Source organism: Tyto alba, unplaced genomic scaffold, assembly GCF_018691265.1.
Source record: "Tyto alba isolate M040663 unplaced genomic scaffold, T.alba_DEE_v4.0 Super-Scaffold_40, whole genome shotgun sequence".
Taxonomy (NCBI): domain Eukaryota; kingdom Metazoa; phylum Chordata; class Aves; order Strigiformes; family Tytonidae; genus Tyto; species Tyto alba.
This window is the reverse complement of record NW_024881316.1, coordinates 49,791,957-49,810,120: the sequence shown is the minus strand read 5'-3', so window position 1 is coordinate 49,810,120 and position 18,164 is coordinate 49,791,957. Positions and strand designations below refer to the sequence as shown.

Sequence of the window (18,164 nt, the reverse complement as noted above, 5' to 3'; positions counted from 1 at the left end):
TTTTGACTGCGCTGTTTTCTTTTGATTCGGGCCCAGGAGAGCAGGTCCCATCGCGGGGGGGGGGGGGGGGGGGGAAAGGCACTGCCATTTCACGTCACCCCGCCTGTGCCCAGGGCCAGAGCAGGGACGCTCTCGCCTCTGGAGCTGAGCATCCCTTGCGATTATTTCTGCAAAGGGAAGGGTTTGGGGATGGGGAGGGGGGGGGGGGATTCCCCGTCTGAAATCCCTCGGTGCTTCAGCCTCCGGAGATAAAACCAGGCAGCGAAACTCCCCGGTTGCTGCCAGGTGGAAATTCCCCGATTGCTGGAAGCAGCCCCGGCACGGCCCCACGGGGGACAGGCCATATCCTGGCAGGTATTTTGCCTCTGGCTGTGGGAGGCGAAGGCAATCCCCTCTTTCTCCTCCTCCTCTTCTTCCTCCTCTCTGTGCCCTGCCGTGGGTCAGAGCAGGGAGGGGGGGGGCCCCGATCAGCCCCCCCCAGCCGTGCACCCAGCTTTCCCCTGCTCTGACTCGGCGAGGGCAGCGCTGGGCTGGATGCAGGGAAGGAAAAGCCTCCCCTGCCACGGGGAGAGGTGGTTTCCTTCGGGTGGGGGGTGTGGGGGTGTTGGGGGGGGGGGGGAGCAGGGCAGGGGGGAGCGGGGTGTGCAGCCTGGCAAGGTGTGCGGGGTGGCTGAGTGTGCAGCACTGCCCGGTGTGTGCAGCGTGGCCGGGCGTGCAGTGTAGCACGGTGTGCAGCGTGGGTGTGCAATGTAGCACGGTGTGCAGCGTGGGTGTGCAATGTAGCACGGTGTGCAGAGTGGGTGTGCAGTGTAGCACGGCGTGCAGAGTGGGTGTGCAATGTAGCACGGTGTGCAGCATGGGTGTGCAGTGTAGCACGGCGTGCAGAGTGGGTGTGCAATGTAGCACGGTGTGCAGAGTGGCTGGCTGTGCAATGTAGCACGGTGTGCAGCGTGGGTGTGCAATCTAGCACAGTGTGCAGCGTGGCTGGGTGTGCAATCTGGCACGGTGTGCTGCGTGGCTGGGTGTGCAATGTAGCACGGTGTGCAGAGTGGGTGTGCAATGTAGCACAGTGTGCAGTGTTGCCGGGCGTGCAGTGTAGCACGGTGTGCAGCGTGGATGTGCAATGTAGCACGGTGTGCAGAATGGGTGTGCAGTGTAGCACGGTGTGCAGCATGGGTGTGCAGTGTAGCACGGTGTGCAGCGTGGGTGTGCAATGTAGCACGGTGTGCAGAGTGGCTGGCTGTGCAATGTAGCACGGTGTGCAGCATGGGTGTGCAATGTAGCACAGTGTGCAGAGTGGGTGTGCAATGTAGCACGGTGTGCAGCGTGGGTGTGCAATCTAGCACAGTGTGCAGCGTGGCTGGGTGTGCAATCTGGCACGGTGTGCTGCGTGGCTGGGTGTGCAATGTAGCACGGTGTGCAGAGTGGGTGTGCAATGTAGCACGGTGTGCAGTGTTGCCGGGCGTGCAGTGTAGCACGGTGTGCAGCGTGGGTGTGCAATGTAGCACGGTGTGCAGAGTGGGTGTGCAGTGTAGCACGGTGTGCAGCATGGGTGTGCAATCTAGCACAGTGGGCAGCGTGGCTGGGTGTGCAATCTGGCACGGTGTGCTGCGTGGCTGGGTGTGCAATGTAGCACAGTGTGCAGCGTGGGTGTGCAATGTAGCACGGTGTGCAGCGTGGCTGGGTGTGCAATGTAGCATGGTGTGCAGCGTGGGTGTGCAATCTAGCACGGTGTGCAGCGTGGCCGGGTGTGCAATGTAACACGGTGTGCAGTGTGGCTGAGTGTGCAACATGGCACGGTGTGCTGCATGGCTGGGTGTGCAACATGGCACAGTGTGCAGCGTGGCCGGGTGTGCAGCATGGCCGGTTGTGCAGCGTGGCCGGGTGTGCAATGTAGCACGGTGTGCAGTGTGGATGGGCGTGCAACGTGGCACGGTGTGCAGCGTGTCCAGGTGTGCAACATAGCACAGTGTACAGCATGGCTGGGTGTGCAACGTGGCACAGTGTGCAGCGTGGCTGAGAGTGCAACGTGGCACAGTGTGCAGCGTGGCTGAGTGTGCAATGTAGCACAGTGTGCAGCGTGTCCAGGTGTGCAGCATGGCCCGGTGTGCTGCATGGCTGGGTGTGCAACGTAGCACAGTGTGCAGCGTGGCTGAGTGTGCAACGTGGCACGGTGTGCTGCATGGCTGGGTGTGCAACATGGCACAGTGTGCAGCGTGGCCGGGTGTGCAATGTAGCACGGTGTGCAGTGTGGATGGGCGTGAAACGTGGCACGGTGTGCAGCATGTCCAGGTGTGCAACATAGCACAGTGTACAGCATGGCTGGGTGTGCAACGTGGCACAGTGTGCAGCGTGGCTGAGAGTGCAACGTGGCACGGTGTGCAGCGTGGCTGAGTGTGCAATGTAGCACAGTGTGCAGCGTGTCCAGGTGTGCAGCATGGCCCAGTGTGCTGCATGGCTGGGTGTGCAACGTAGCACAGTGTGCAGCGTGGCTGAGTGTGCAACATGGCACGGTGTGCTGCATGGCTGGGTGTGCAACATGGCACAGTGTGCAGCGTGGCCGGGTGTGCAGCATGGCCGGTTGTGCAGCGTGGCCGGGTGTGCAATGTAGCACGGTGTAAAGTGTGGATGGGCGTGCAACGTGGCACAGTGTGCAGCGTGGCTGAGAGTGCAACGTGGCACAGTGTGCAGCGTGGCTGAGTGTGCAATGTAGCACAGTGTGCAGCGTGTCCAGGTGTGCAGCATGGCCCAGTGTGCTGCATGGCTGCCTGTGCAATGTAGCACAGTGTGCAGCGTGGCTGAGTGTGCAACATGGCACAGTGTGCAGCGTGGCCGGGTGTGCAGCGTGGCTGGGTGTGCAACGTAGCACAGTGTGCAGCGTGGCTGAGTGTGCAACGTGGCACGGTGTGCAGCATGGCTGGGTGTGCAATGTATCACGGTGTGCAGCGTGGCCGGGTGTGCAATGTAGCACGGTGTGCAGCGTGGCTGAGTGTGCAACATGGCACGGTGTGCTGCATGGCTGGGTGTGCAACATGGCACAGTGTGCAGCGTGGCCGGGTGTGCAGCGTGGCCGGGTGTGCAGCGTGGCCCGGTGTGCAATGTAGCACGGTGTGCAGTGTGGATGGGCGTGCAACGTGGCACGGTGTGCAGCGTGTCCAGGTGTGCAACATAGCACAGTGTACAGCATGGCTGGGTGTGCAACGTGGCACAGTGTGCAGCATGGCTGAGAGTGCAACGTGGCACGGTGTGCAGCGTGGCTGAGTGTGCAATGTAGCACAGTGTGCAGCGTGTCCAGGTGTGCAGCATGGCCCGGTGTGCTGCATGGCTGCCTGTGCAACGTAGCACGGTGTGCAGCGTGGCTGAGTGTGCAATGTGGCACGGTGTGCTGCATGGCTGGATGTGCAACATGGCACAGTGTGCAGCGTGGCCGGGTGTGCAGCATGGCCGGTTGTGCAGCGTGGCCGGGTGTGCAATGTAGCACGGTGTAAAGTGTGGATGGGCGTGCAACGTGGCACAGTGTGCAGCGTGGCTGAGAGTGCAACGTGGCACAGTGTGCAGCGTGGCTGAGTGTGCAATGTAGCACAGTGTGCAGCGTGTCCAGGTGTGCAGCATGGCCCGGTGTGCTGCATGGCTGCCTGTGCAATGTAGCACAGTGTGCAGCGTGGCTGAGTGTGCAACATGGCACGGTGTGCAGCGTGGCTGGGTGTGCAGCGTGGCTGGGTGTGCAACGTAGCACAGTGTGCAGCGTGGCTGAGTGTGCAACGTGGCACGGTGTGCTGCATGGCTGGGTGTGCAACATGGCACAGTGTGCAGCGTGGCCGGGCGTGCTGCACCTTGCACAGGGCTCAGAGGCAGAGCACCCCGGGGCGATGCTTGCTGGAGCCAGCTCGGCACACGAGACCACGATCAGGTTGCCGGTGGCAAGCTCTCGCCCGTGGCAGCAGGAACAGCCTGGCCGATCTGCGGGAGGAATTGCGTGGGGCTGAGGCCGGGTGGGCAGAGCTGGGAGCCAAGGAGGGGGGCAGGTAGCAGAACCCCCTGCCAGGCAGGGGATAGGCAGAGCCATCCTGCACCAATTAACAGGGTCAAAGACGCTGAAAACCTCCGTGGAAATCACCTGCCACGGCGGGGGGGAGGGCATCACCGCGCCGCTTTTAAGTCTAAGCAGCGACGTGGACACTTTCAGGCCACTGTTTTCAAGCTCTCCTGGGGATGAAATAATTCAAACCCTAAAAACGTCGTGGGTTTGGGTTTTTGTTTGTTGTTTTGGGGGTGTTTTGTTTGTTTGTTTGGTTGGTTTTTTCCCCAAGGGGAGCCCTGCTCCCTGCCTGCCAGTGACTCTTTGCTCAGACAAGCCGTGGCCCCCCGGGGCGCACGGAGCTGCCGCTCACAGCGACTGCTGCCTGTCCCCAAATCTTCAGCACTTCCTTTCCTCCACAGGCACCTTTCTGCACAGCGGGGGCCATCCCCGTTCAGCCCAGCACACCAGCTAACCTGCCTTCCTGGTGGTTACAACCGAGGAGAAGCCTCCCCTCACCCCCAGGATGTGGGTGCTGGGTTTTTCCCTGCAGGAACCGGAGTTGTGCTGAAACTTTTGGGGTTTTTTGTTTTTTTTTTTGGTTTTTGTTTTTTTTTTTTTTTTGAGCCGTTTTTTAACATGAAACACAGCAAACCGCCCCAAAACGAAAAGCCCGACTGAGTCCTGCGAGGTTTCCCCAAGGGCTGACGGGACCCGCGTCTCCAACGCGTCGTGTTCCTGTTCCCTCTTCGAAGCCACTTCCCCAAACAGAGCTGGATGGCCCCGCCGAGATGCCACCGCGGCCACCAACGCTGTCCCTCCCCGCCCCACGGGAGCTGCAGCCCGGCGGGCCAGCCCCATCCCAGGGGAAGACGCAGCCAGGCCAGAGGGATTGCCACCCCTCGGGAGGATTTTTCCGAAGGAAAAATCAAATTTTACCCCCGCTGTTCCCCAGGGAAAGGTCTCCCTATCTCAGGTTCTACCCCTCCTGCACGGTTCCGATTTGAGACACGAGCAATGAAAGGTGCCCAGCTCCCTCTGCCCCTCGTGAGTAATCACTCCGCGGGCGAAAAAGCAAAATGATTCAGACGCTGCTTTCCCAGCCCCCAAGAGCCTGAATATTAATAACAGCCGAGAGCGAAGGCACGGAAACGCGGAGCTTGGGGACGGCGGCACTGGTGCCCGTGGACACACGCGCGTGTCACCAGCGCGTGCAAAGCTCCGCTGGCAAAGGGGAAGGAGCGTTTCCCCCGCACCCAGCCCACCCCACGCTCTGTGTGCGGGTGTCTGTGTGTGTCCCCATCTGTCCCGTGTCCCCCCCGTCCCCCCCCCCCCCCCCGGCTTTGCAGGGGGCCGGCGGAGCGTGCAGGCCCTGTCCCCTGCGGCGGCACCGCTGCCCCACGCCACCCCTCCACTTCCCCCCGCTCTCTAAAACCCACGGAACTCCGGGCGCACGCAGCCCGCTCCCTCGCGTCTCTCCTCACGCCGATTCTCACCCATGCCCTCGCCGGCAAGGCTGGGAGCTGTAAATCAGGACCCGAACCCGAAGGATGAGCCGTACCCCGGTGCTGCTTTTCCCTTCCCGGCATCGGGAAGCGCGCGGACGCCGGGTTTCGGCTCCTGATGTCTCACCCAGAAGTGAACTCGCAGCGTGTCCCCCCCCCCCCCTCTCCTGATGCCAGCGGGGTGCTCGGAGGCAGTTTGTCCTATGGATGGGAATGGGACGGTTTCCTGGGGTGTTCCTGCACCCCACTGAGCCCCGCTGTCACCCCTTCCCCAGGGCTTCCTCCAGCGCGGAGGCAGCAAGGAAGGGACCGTGATGGATGCAGCTGGCTGTCCCCTCCCTGACAGACCTCGTGGCCCCGATGGCCGCCTCGTCCTGGAAATAACCCGGAGTTTCGGGCTAAGATGGGGGGGGGGGAGGACCCTTGCAGCATCACCTCGTCCACGAAGCCCCCCAGGACGCACGAAATCGGGCCCAGCCACCTCCCTGCCCTCACGCCGGTGCCTCGCCCAGTGCGGCCGCTCTGCCAGCACGGGCCACGCTCCCAACCTTCCCTGGCTTGTCACCAGCTCCTTGCCACCTCCTTGGGACGGTCTCAACCCTACGTGGCACCTCTGAGCCCCCCCCCCCCCCCCAAAAAATCTTTTCCAATCCTCGGCCATGTGGTCAGACACCTCCTGGATGTCCCCGTCCTGGGGGACCCAGCGGTGGGGTTGCCGGGGGGGGGGGGGGGATGCGGAACAGATTTTCCCGGCCAAGGGCTGGGTTGGGAGAAGCAGCGTGTCCCCCCGGGGGGGAATCCTCCGCTGGGATGACGCACCCCTGGGGTGCACAGAACCCCGAAGGTTTGCCTCAGCCCGTTGGACTGCAACGCTCCCACCGCCGGTTTTCCTCCCCCCCCCCGTGTCCCCACCGGAGGGGTGCCGTGCCGGTGAGGGGCAGGAACCGCCCCGCCGTTGGGCAAATATTGACACCGGTTGAAGATAGCAGAGCCCGGGCCCCTCCCGATCGCTGGCTGCGGGGTGGGGGGGGGCACTGCCCCCTGCCCTCCGTGTCCCCAAGCTCCCCGTGGCACCGCGTGGCGTGGCGTGGCGCGCACGCGTGTGCGTGTGTGTGTGTTCCCCTCGCCTCCAGCCTCTTCGCCCACCTGCAAGCAGAGGACTGGATGGGCGCGTTGGGGAGGGGACCCCCCCACCATGGGCAGGGGTGCCCCTCTTCTGCACCCACCCGGGGCTCCCACTGCCTGCCCTCCCTCAGCTCTCCCCCCCCACCGGCACCCAAGCGTGTCCCGTCCCCCCCCCCCCCAAGCCGAGAGCAGGCAGAGTTTCTCACCTTGGTGGAGGGTGCAGGAGCCGCCTTCGCCCCCCCCCAGCTGACCCTACTCCTCGCCCCGGGGGTGGTGGTGTTGTCCGTGGGGAGGTTTGGCCCGGTGGGTGCGTGTCCCGTGGGTTGGGACCGGGGTGGTGGTGGGGGGGTAAAACCACTCCTCCCCGCCGCCCGCTTTCGGAAAGGGCTCGCCAGAGCTGGCGGGTGCCCCAGACTCCGGGGAGGAAGAGGAGGCGGGAGGTGAAGAAGGCCCAGGACCCCCCCCCTCACCTGCCCACCCAGCCTTCCCGCGAGCGGGTCGGGGCAGGGTCTTGGGATCAGTCGGGAATTTGGACAGGGAGCCCGAGGCAGCCGGCACTCAGGCTGGTCCCGCTCATACCTGGGAGGAGCTGGCAGGCCGCCCACGGCGAGCCCCCCCGCCGCAAGGAGGGGGTGTTCCCCCCCCCCCCCCCCGACCCCAAAACCACAGGGCCGGGGGACGCCCCAACCACCGCGGAAGAACCCGAGCCAGGAAGGAGGATGGTGCAAGAGCTGCCGGGGCCGACGTTCCCAGTCACGGGGCGGCCGTCCAGCACCGCCACACCCCCGGGCCACAGCAACACCTCCCTATTTCTGGGGTGCCCCAGGCCCCCCCCCCCCCCCCCCCCCTTTAACACTCCCCTGAGGACCCCCTCCACGGCTGGACATTGAGGCCAGCCACCCAGGTCCCCAGAAGACCCGAGCCCGACCTTGGGGCTCTGCCAAAATGGTTTGGGCAGCGCTGGGGATGCCAAGGGGCCGAGGGAAAGCTGGAAGAGGAGGGGAGCAGTGGGGTACACCCCGTGCCCCCCAAACCCTGGGGCAGGATCTTGTAGGGTCCCAGGGAGCTGCACAGATCCCCCCCCCGCTGTGTCACCCCGTTACTGGCTGCACCCCGTCACCGGCACAGCGGGGTCCCTCCCTGCATGGGCATCCCCGGCTTTGGAGAGGTGCTCCGAGCCAGGTCTCACCCCGACTCCTTCCCACACCTTTCTCCTCCGCTCAGCTCCCTCTCCTCCCCTGCTGCCCCCCCAAATTAACCACCCCCCGCTTCCCCAGCCTCGAGTTGTGACGCCTGGGAGCGATCGGTGCTACACCAGGCACAACTTGGGCACAGCTCCCTCCTGCAAGAGCCGCTGGAAGACGGTCGGAGCGTCCCCACAGCACGCTCCGGCAGCCGGGCACAGAGAGACAGCAGGATCTCCTGGCACCCCAAAAGCTGGTGGGGGGAGACAGGGAGGGGGAAGAGGCACAGGACCTTCTCAGGGGCCAGGAGAGCTTTGGATGGACACGGGCCGACCACCAGCACCCTGCTCCCAGCCCAGCCCAGCCGCCAGCGGTGCTCGGAGAGCTCCCGCGGCAGCTCTCCCACGCACGGAGAGCGACGCTGACAGCCTGCACCCACTCTCCTGCCCGAAGCCAGCCAAGCTTATCCAAACGCCTAAATATCGTCAAAGGGATGGAGCTACCTCCGCACGCCCCGGGGTGGGCTGGCACCTCCCGGCGAGGGGCAGGGAGAAACACGGTGGGCAGCCGGGGAGGGGGGAGAGGGACCACCAGCTCTGGGGACCCCTCTTCTCGCTGCCGCGGCTCCGTGGAGCCCGGGGGGAATGCATCAGCCCTCCGCACCCCTTTCCTCCGCACCCCTTTCCCTCTCCATCCCCTCACCCCCCCCCCCCCCGTCCCATCTCGCCCATGCGCTCCCAAGGAGGTGCCTGGGCTCCGCACAAGTTTGGGAGAGACCCTGGCGTGCTGCTGCCGCCGGGGCCTGGCCAGCACAGCCCATCAGGGAGTAGGGCAACCCTTTCCCCCCCCTGCTAATCCCTGCCAAAAATTAACCCGAGAGCAGCCCCCCCCAGTGGATTTAGCCCCGCGACTTACAGGAAAGCTGGCTGAACAGCCTGCTGAGCCATCCCATGCTCCTGCACCGAGAGTGAGCTCGTAGCTACGAAACGCTCAAGAGAAGCAGGTTCCCCCCCCCCCCCCCCAACACGCCTCCCCCCCTTTCCCCAAACCACCCTCTTCATTGGCACAGAGAGAAGCGATAAAATCTGACGGGATTTATTAATAGCACCTCTCCCATCACTAGGGAGCAGTGCTTCGGCAACGGCTTTGAGCATCCCAGCGTGGGGCTGCTGGAGGGAAAAAGGCACCAACTTACTTTTGCCAGGGAGCAGGGCCGGGGGGGGGGGGGGGGTGTCAGCGTGATGGAGGGGGGACACCGGTTGCGGCTCCGGAGCCACCAGCGGATGTTTGGGGGGCAGCAAGGAGGAGCAGAACTTCTGGAGTGGCGGAGAAGAAGCGGGGAGACGATGCCAGGAGAGGCGGCTGGGGGTGTCCTTCGAGCCAGGAGGGTTGGCTGGAGCCGTGTCCCCCCCCCCCCATCTCTGCTCACTCGAAGCGGGTAGAGGGATGCTGCATGTCATTGCTGCCATCTTGAGGCCACCCGACCTGAGCTGGAGAAATAACCTCTGCCCGCAACCCCCCCTCCAGCACCCCTCAAAGAGTGTGGGGCTCCCCCTCGGCCCTCACAACCTGCAAGTTCCAGCAAAGCGGCCATTTCATTGTTTACTCTGGCAATCGATCTTGTTTTCACTTTTAAGGGATGAAATAAGCCTTTTTTTCCCCGAGCGGCTCAAGCCACGGAGCTTTGGGAACAGCAGGAGTAAGGGCGGGTGGGTGTCTGGCGGCGATGGGGAGACACGGGCCGCGGCAACGCGGGGTGCCAAGCCACGGGTGGGGTGCCGGCGCAAGATTTGTGACACTCGGGTGTTTTTTGGGAGCTGTCAGTAGGAGCCGGGACAAGTGTGAGCAATCTGGTGCACCCCAATCACCCGTGTGAGCTTTGGGGGGGGGGGGTTGCTCCCTGCCAGCGCCCCATCTCAGCCCACGGGAGGAGCAGGGTGAGGCCCTGAGGGTTGGAAGGGGATGGGGATCAGGTGCTGAGGATTAGCAGGAAAGCACCCAATATTGGGCTGGATTTGTTCTTCTTCTGCATTCTGACGGTCTCTGGTGAGGAGACTGCTCGGCTCGCTGACTCCTGGAGCTCTTCCACCCAGGACACCTCCAGAGGGGCCAAGCAGGCTGGTGGGGCCATCCTAGATGCCAATAGTGTCCCCCACAAATTGTCTACTGACATATCCCTGCTCGTTGGCCCCAGCTCAGCCCGTGCTCACCGGCACCAGGCTGTCCTCCCTCAGCCAGCCCAGCCAGCCCCCTCCCGGTGCCTCGGTCCAGCCACGATGGGTTCACTCAGCCCAGCAGAGCCGAGATCCTGCCGGGGGGCTTGGAGCAACCCCAAAGCCCTTCCCTGACACACCCCCCCCCCCCCCCTGCACACTTTGGAGGATGCCTTTCGGTTCAGGCTGGCTCCTGTCCCACCCACTCAGGAAAGAGGACACGCAGCCAGCAGAGCCGCTCGTAGCAGACCCCAGGAGGGAGGTTCAGTTCCCTGGAAAGGTAACGTCACTGGTCTTCAAGAAGGGCAAGGAGGACCTGGGGGACCACGGGTCGGTCAGGCCTGTAACTCCTCTGTCTGGGGTCTGGGGGACATGCTGGCAGCCCTGGCAGCAGCCCCCCATTCGCAGCCTCCTCCTGTCACCGTGGCAACCGCAGATACAAATACCATGGCAACCCCATGGCAACAGCAGAGGCAATGCCACCAGTTCCCGCAGCCCGGAGACGGGCGGATGCCCAAGGCGTGCTGAAGCTGGAGATCTCTTCCTCCGCGTTTCCTGGCCACCACCCTCCCAACCCTGCGGTGGTGACCACCAGTAGCTCTGGCTGGAGGAGGAGGGGGTTGTCCTGCTGCCCCGAGGTGGCCAGACACGGTCATCTCAAACTCATCCATCACCGTCATCCCAGGACTGGGGGAGCAGGTCCCCCCACCCCAGTCCTGCCTCTCCAGATGCTGCAATGAGCTGCTTCATGTCCAACCGGGACCCCCAGGGAGCCCCTTTCAGAGGGCAATTATTTTCCCAGGGACAGGAGCCAGGCTGAACCGAAAGGCATCCTCCAAAGTGGGGGGGTGTCAGGGAAGGGCTTTGGGGTTGCTCCAAGCCCCCCGGCAGGATCTCGGCTCTGCTGGGCTGAGTGAACCCATCGTGGCTGGACCGAGGCACCGGGAGAGGGATGGCTGGGCTGGGCAAGGGACTATCCTGAGCAAACCCTTCCAGGGATGGGGCAGCCACAGCTTCTCCGGGCAACCTGTTCCCACGTCTCACCACCCCCGTAAAGAACTTCTTTTTTATCACCAATCTAAATCTACCATCTTTCAGTTTAAAGATGCTGCCCTTTGTCCTGTCACTACAGGCCCTACAGGTAAAAAGTCTTCCTTCATCTTTCTTGTAACTCCATTCTATATATTGAAACACATAAAAACCACAGTCAGGTCTCCCCGGAGCCTTCTCTTCTCCAGGCTGAACCCCCCCAACTCTCTCAGCCCGGCCCCCCAGGGGAGCTGCTCCAGCCCCCCCAGCATCTCCGTGGCCTCCTCTGGCCCCGCTCGAGCAGCTCCGGGTCCTTCTGCTGTTGGGGGCCCCCGAGCTGGCCCCAGCACTGCAGGGGGGTCTCCCCAGAGCGGAGCAGAGGGGGAGAATCCCCTCCCTGGCCCTGCTGCCCCCCCTGCTCTGGCTGCAGCCCAGGGCACGGGTGGGTTCTGGGCTGCCAGCACACATTTCTGGATCACGTCCATTTTTCGTCCACCGGTATCTCCAGATCCTTCTCTGCAGGACTGCTCTTCATCCCTTCATCCCCCAGTCAGTATTGATACTGGGTGCTGACCCGGCCCCAGTGCAGGACCTTGCACTTGGCCTTGTTGAATTTCATTCGGTTCACATGGACCCACTTCTCCAGGCTGCCAAGGCCCCTTTGGATGGCAACCCTTCCCTCCAGCGAACCAGCTGCACCACGCAGCTTGGTGTCATCTTCAAACTTGCTGAGGTTGTACTCAATTCCACTGCTTATGTCACTGATGAAGATATCCAGCAATATGGTTCCCAATATGGACCCAGGAGGGACACCGCTTGCCACTGATCCCCATTTGGACATAGGGCTGTTGACCGCAACCCTCTGGATGTGGCCGTCCAGCCAATTCCTTATCCACCAAACAGTCCATCCATCAAATCCGTATCTCTCCAATTTAGAGACGAGGATGTCGTGTGGGACCGTGTAAAAGGCCTTGCAGAAGTCAAGAGAAATTATATCAGTTGCTCTTCCCTTACGCACCAACGGAGTCGCTCCATTGTAAAAGGCCACCAGAATGGTCAGGCAGTTTGTCCTTGGTGAAACCATGTCAGCCGTCTCTAGTCAACCCTCTGTCTTCCACACGCCTTGACATGTTTTCCAGAAGGATCTGTTCCATGATTTGGCGGGGCACAGAGGCGAGGCCGACTGGTTGGTAGTTCCCAGTCCTCCTTTTCAATCCTTTTTAAAAATGGGTGTGTCGTTTCCCTTTTTCAAGTCACCGGGGACTTTGCCTGACTGCCAGGACTTTTCAGAGATGAAGAAAGTGGCTTAGAGACTACATCTGCCGGTTCCCTCAGCACCTTGGAGCACGTTTTCAGGTCCCATGGACTTGTGCATGTTCAGATTCCTCATTTGGTTTCCAACCTGATCTTCTCCTAGGAGGGGTGAGACTTCATTCCTCCAGTCCCCTGCCTTGAGAGACAACTGAGAGTTGTGGGAAAAGGAATTGCCACTGAAAACTGAGGTAAAAAAATTCATGAGGACCTCAGCCTGCTCCAGGTCAGCCATCACCAGATCCCCTGTCTCATTTATTGGGTGGCAGTACCACTTCTTTTCATTTTCTGACTAACATACCTACAGAAGTCCTTCTTATTCTTCACATCCCTTGCCAAATTTAGCTCCAGCTGTGCCTTAGCCTTCCTGATCCCATCCCTACACTTCTGGGCAGTATCCCCATACACTCACCACGATGCGCGTCCCTGCTTCCACTGCCTAGGCAATTTTTGACCAGGAGGTCCCTGCTCAGCCATGTTGGTTTCTGTCTTCCTTGACTGATTCCTTGCACATGGCAGTCGATAGTTCTTCTGCTCTAAGAAAAATGTCTTTAAAGAGCTGGCAGCTCTTTTCTGCTCCTTTATCCCTGAGGGCGGTTTCCAAGGGGGTCCTATCCACCAGTTCCTTAAGAAACCGAAAGTTCACACTTTCCTCAGGTTTTGGGTTTTAACTATAATTTTCACCTGACCTATATCCCTCCAGATCATGTATTCCACCAATGCTTAATCACTTCAGCCCAGGCTCCCACCGATCTTGACCTCTCCAGTAAGTTCTTCTGCATTGGTGAGCCACAGGTCCAGTAATGCATCTCCTCTGGTTGGGCTTTCTATCACCTGGATTACGAAGTTATCCTTAATGCACACCAAGGGTCTGCTAGACTGCTTGAAGCTTTGGGCCACTTTTCCAGCCGATGTCCAGCAGAAGTTCCCTAACAGGATTGGGTGAAGGGAAGGAAGAGTTGGGGCTGGAGCCATGGGAGCGATCCTGAAAGGCTCATTGGAGGGACATTCAGAAGCAAGGATGAAGCGGGGGCCTGGGATGGAGCAGCTGGGAACTTGTTGGTCACCTCAGGGTGGGGACGAGGCACAGAGTGGCCCCATTGCCTGAACCCCACTGCCAGCGCTGTCCCTGACACCCTCATAGCCCTGGAGGTCACTGCCCCCTGTTCATGCAACAACCGAAGAGCTAGCCCTTGGGGATGTCTTCAAATACTACTGTTTTAATCTCTCGATAAAGGTTGGGTTTCACTTTTGGGTTCTCCACCGCCATCTCACGCTAGTGTGGAGAGGGCTCACCGCTGGCTGCTTTTCCAGATGAGCCCTTTTCTCTCTCCCAGCGTCTGCCTGGCTGCTTCCCAGTCACAGCCTGGTTTCTTTCCCGCTGCCTCTCCTTCAGCATGACACAGATGAGCCCTGCGAGCTTCTTTTGCCCTGTGAGCTCCTGAGCAGGTACCAGAGCTCGGGGCCAGGCAAGATCCCCCACAGTGACATCATGTCAACACACAACGGCTCCCCACGGCCCCCCAGGACCCGTAGACCCGGTGTCCCCAAGAAGGGACATCTGCCAGTACAGTAGGGACAAGCCCCTGTTGCCTTTCTCAAAGGCGCGCGGTGGCCCGGTTCAGGAACAGCACGGCAACCAGTCCCAGGTTGCGTGGTCCATCAGCACACATACACCAATGTGGTGGAGGCAAAATGGTGTTTATTGTTAGTTTACATTGCCTTATATAGTCTGAGTCTACTTCGTCACTTCCACCTGCTCACGTTAAGGGTCCATGTCTCTTGGTTATAGGGAGGGAGGCTCTACCTTTCCGTACAACGCGATATCTTCTGGTCGCCGGACCCTAACTACCACAGACCATGAAGAAGACCACGGTGAAGCAGGTTGTCCTCCCATGAGCCACAGAGAACCATGCCAAGGCAGATATCCACACTGCATCCATGGAGGACCCCACACTGCGGTAAGTGGAGATGCCCTGAAGGACGGTGCTGCCTCTGGAGGGGATTCCACCATTTTCTGGCAGAAATGGCAGCCCCTGGGCAAAACCAAGGATGAAGCAGCCTGGGAAGGGCTGTATCAATTTGGTGGGACGCCACGTAGGAGCAGGGGAACAGCGGCAAAGACAAAGTGTTATGGAGTGATGGCAACCCTCATTCCTCATCCCTCTTTGCCCCCTGAAGAAGAGGTGGTCAAACAGTTGGGAATGGAAGAGCCATGTTGAACCTGGGAAGAAGATGGAGTGGGGGGAAGGTGGTTTTACTTTTTTTTTATTATTATCATACAGTAATTGGAAATAAATTGGATTGGGCTCCCTCGAATAGAGGCTGCTTTGCCTGCGAGGGTGGTCGGGGGACAGTTCTCCCAGAACCACGGCGCTGTGGGTCAGGAGGGGCTTTTGGAGAAGAGCATGGGGTGCCAGCCCCTGCCGAGCGCAGAGACACCTTCCCGCAGCCCCCGTCACCCCCAGCCCCACCCAGCCTGGCCAGAGAGGGACAGTCCTGGCCCAGACTGACAACCAAAGGGCGGAGGCGCGCTGAGGGAACCCTCAGGGAGAACCGTCTGTTGGCTGACCTGCACCCTTTTGGCTCATCGCTCCTCAAGCTTACAGGCTCTGCAGTCGGTTGTGCAGCACCAACCCCTCTTGCGTCCCTGAACCCGGGGTTTGCCACCGCTGTCTACGTTTACGGGATTCTGATGAAAGGCCCAGATCTCGTTGAAGCTAAGAGCTGCCCCAGCTCGACGGCGTGTGCCTGCGCGACGGCAGCTCCTCAGCCTGGATGGCAATGTGGCAGGGAAAGCCTTGAGGCAAGCTGGCCCAACCTGCGGCCCACCCTTCCCCCTCAGGTTTCCCTGCAGCCACACAAATGCCTGACAGGCTTGTCCAGGTCAGCCCTCTCCAGCAGGAATAAGCCGAGCCATGAAGAGAGCAGTGCAGCCGCCCCAGCCCCTCTACTCGGTGAGGACCTGCTGGAACATGAGGGGGTTCCTCTCTTACCAGAGTCATTTGTCACCTTCACGCAAGAGGGAGCCCAGAGGGACCTGCCCTGCCCGCTCCCCACCAGCTTTGGGCCATGTCCTGGGGGGCGGTGACCCCCCAAACCCTGACACAGGGGCTCCTCTCTGGGGCGGCTGCTCCCCGATGGCTTCACAACCTCCTGCACCAGCGCAGCCCCGGGTCACCGTGGCAGCCATTTAGTGTCGGCGCGATGTCACCATTGCATCACAATCGTGGCCCTTGTTTTAGGGGGCTGAAGGAGGCTCAGCTGCCGCTTGGACTGCATGCCAGCCAAGGAGCGTTTGGACAGGAGTGGGAAAACCACCTCGGAGATGGCAGGAAAATCCCACAAGCAGGTAGAAGCGGGGTGATTTGGCATCACCCCAACCTCTCCTCCCCTGGTGGCATCCCGCCGGGTTTTTCGGCCTCCCCAGCTCTGACCCCTCTGCACACCCCTTGTCACACAGAACCACTGGAAGAGAATATTCTTGTGCTCCCTGCAAGAGATGGAGGAGTGGAAGCTGACACTGCTGATCTTCACCTCCAGCCTGAGCCTGTGGGGGCTCCTCATGCTGGTGCTGCCCTGCGGCCCCAGCCTCTTGGCTGTCCTGGCTCTGGGCATCCTCCTGGGCTGCTGGCCCATGGGCAAGGCCAAGGTAGGTGTCTGCCTGGCATCACCCCAAACGCTCCCATCAGGGGGCAGAGCCTGTCCTCAGGGTGCTCAGGAGGGGCCCCATTTTGGGAGGAGGGAGCAGTGAGCAGTGGCTGTTGCCCACCCAGCCCGGCCCCCGTTCGGGGGCCACTCCTGTCCCTGCGGCTCCACTGCCCCCTTTCCAGGGCTCACTAACCCAGGCCTCGCTTTCTGGGGACAGGGGACCTCTGCGGAGAGGAACAGATGGAGAAGCCAGAGGAAGAAGGATGACGTGATGGGTAGGTGAAGCAGCCCCAGAGCTGCGCCGGACTCCGCAGAGGCTCCCAGCTGAGGGACGTCATTGTACCTGCAGCCCTCGTGCCAGCTGCCCCTCTGCTTCCTTCCCCAGCCACAGTCTTCGTCCCAAGCAAAGGCCTGGAGTGCATCATGAGGAGCCAGGTGGAAGAGTAAGCCCTTATGGAGGCCCACTCGTGGGTCCCTCTGCCCTGTGCAGCTGGAGGGGGGGTGAGAGCGGGATGCGGCCCCCATCCCAGAGCTGGCAGGGCTGGCTCCGGGGATCTGGGAGATCGCCCAGGCGGGAAAAGACAGAGAGGGGCTGCTGGGTCCACGCTGTCCCACCGGTGGCAGCCCCCACAGCCCAGATGTTCCCCCCACAGGAGCTGGAAGCTCCATGGAGGAGACTGGAGGGCAATCGGCTTCGGCGATGAAGCGGCTGCTGCAGGGGAGCTCCCGCAGGAAAAAGGAGACGGGGCTCAAGGTGGGAATGTCAGTGCTGCCACCAGCTTGGAGCTCCTCCCGAACCAGCCCTCCTTGGACAGCGTGGAAGAGCTCGCCACGTCCCTGATGGAGTCCCTGGACATGGCCCAACTCTGCCGTGACCTGCTGGGAAAACTGAAGGAATCTGTCAACTGCAACGCCGCGACCCCCTGCAAGGACGTCAGGCAGGAGTACGTGGTGTGCCTGCAGTGCCGTCAGTGCCTCACCTGCTGCTGCCTGTACTGCAGCGAGGCCGCAGCTGATCAGCACCTGCCCACGCTGGCCACCATCCTGCACTCCGTGGACTTGCTGGTGCACGAGGAGGAGGTTCAGGTGGAAGTGGGGCTGTGCTTTGAGCTGGCCCTCGGCGGGGAGCTGTTCCACGGGTGGGAGGTAACCCAGAGGTTCCCCGAAATACCCCCGGAGAGGTGCTGCCAGGAGTGCGGCGCGCCTCTGCCCAAGAGCCCTGGGCACGGCGAGAGTTCTTGGCCAGCGGTCCCCAACCCCAGCGCCCAGGGCACAGCAAAGGGGCCCGAAGGAGGTGCAGACCTGCAGCCAGCTGGGCCGGGGGTGCCTCTCCCCACCGCAGTCCCCACGTGGCCCCTGCCCCCCTGGGCACAGCCCCCCTCTCCTGAGGCCCTGGACCAGCTCCAGAACGCTGGGATGGAGCCCCTGCCCTCAGTGGGGTACAGGGCCGGGGAGCAGGGGCTCAGTCTTAAGTGCTTCCGTCGGTGCTGCGCCAAACTGAAGGATAAACTGCAGAGGTGCGTAGCAACGGAGTGCTGCTGCTTGATGGTGGAAGGGAGCGTGGCACCCAGTGGCGCTGCAGAAGAGGACCAGACGCTGCCCTTGGAGAGCCTGTTTACGGCCGACACGCTCTGCCATCACACGGGGATAGAGGCATGAGGGAACCCCACCAGAAGTGGAGGGTGAGGTCCTGCCACACTCACCCTCAGCCGCACCGGGGCCAGCCAGACACTGAGGTTCCACTGTTGGGAAAATGTTGCAATGCAGTGCTGCTGCACAAGCTGTTCTATCAGCTCTGTCCCCTGTATAGCCCCAGCCCAGGGCTGCAAGCACAGTCAACTGAATAGAGCATCAATACAATGTTGTAACAAAGGTAATGATGGGCCTGACAGTTCAAAGGATGTTGATGTATGAGAAACTGGCCCTTAGCTACCGAAGTGATGGGAGATCTATCATTGTGGCTACTAAGAACTGAGACGTACAGAACTTGAGGTAATCGTCCTTGAAGACTAAAAGAAAGAAGAAACAAAACAACGAAGTAGTGGGAATCCAGAACAAGATGTGAAACCCACTGTCAAGATAATAATGACTGATAAAGTATAATTCTGTGTATTTTGGATTAGGTAAT

At 61.3% G+C, this 18,164-nt stretch overlaps 2 protein-coding genes across 9 annotated transcripts in view; one reads left to right on the top strand and one right to left on the bottom strand.

Annotated features, from left to right (window-relative positions):
- PTK2B (protein tyrosine kinase 2 beta) overlaps window positions 1–8,765 on the bottom strand; it is a 42,073-nt gene extending 33,308 nt beyond the window's left edge. For 2 of the 5 annotated variants that reach the window (XM_042803009.1, XM_042803010.1), the window contains exon 1: window positions 6,855–7,214. The gene's annotated coding sequence lies outside the window, so the exon portion shown is untranslated. The other 3 variants (XM_042803011.1, XM_042803014.1, XM_042803017.1) reach the window with 3 other exon arrangements.
- Window positions 8,766–14,602: 5,837 nt separating this feature from the next.
- Window positions 14,603–18,067, top strand: LOC122154491. 4 transcript variants are annotated; one of them, XM_042803051.1, is made up of 4 exons: window positions 14,603–15,737; window positions 15,849–16,037; window positions 16,254–16,311; window positions 16,690–18,067. In XM_042803051.1, the coding sequence occupies exons 1-4, from the start codon at window positions 15,666–15,668 to the stop codon at window positions 16,875–16,877; spliced, it is 507 nt and encodes a 168-aa protein (XP_042658985.1). In that variant the 5' UTR covers window positions 14,603–15,665; the 3' UTR covers window positions 16,878–18,067. The 4 variants fall into 4 exon arrangements, with proteins under 4 accessions (XP_042658985.1, XP_042658984.1, XP_042658983.1 ...); XM_042803050.1 differs by having other exon boundaries at window positions 15,849–16,479; XM_042803049.1 differs by having other exon boundaries at window positions 14,603–16,037; window positions 16,254–16,479.
- The last annotated feature ends 97 nt before the right edge of the window (window positions 18,068–18,164 follow it).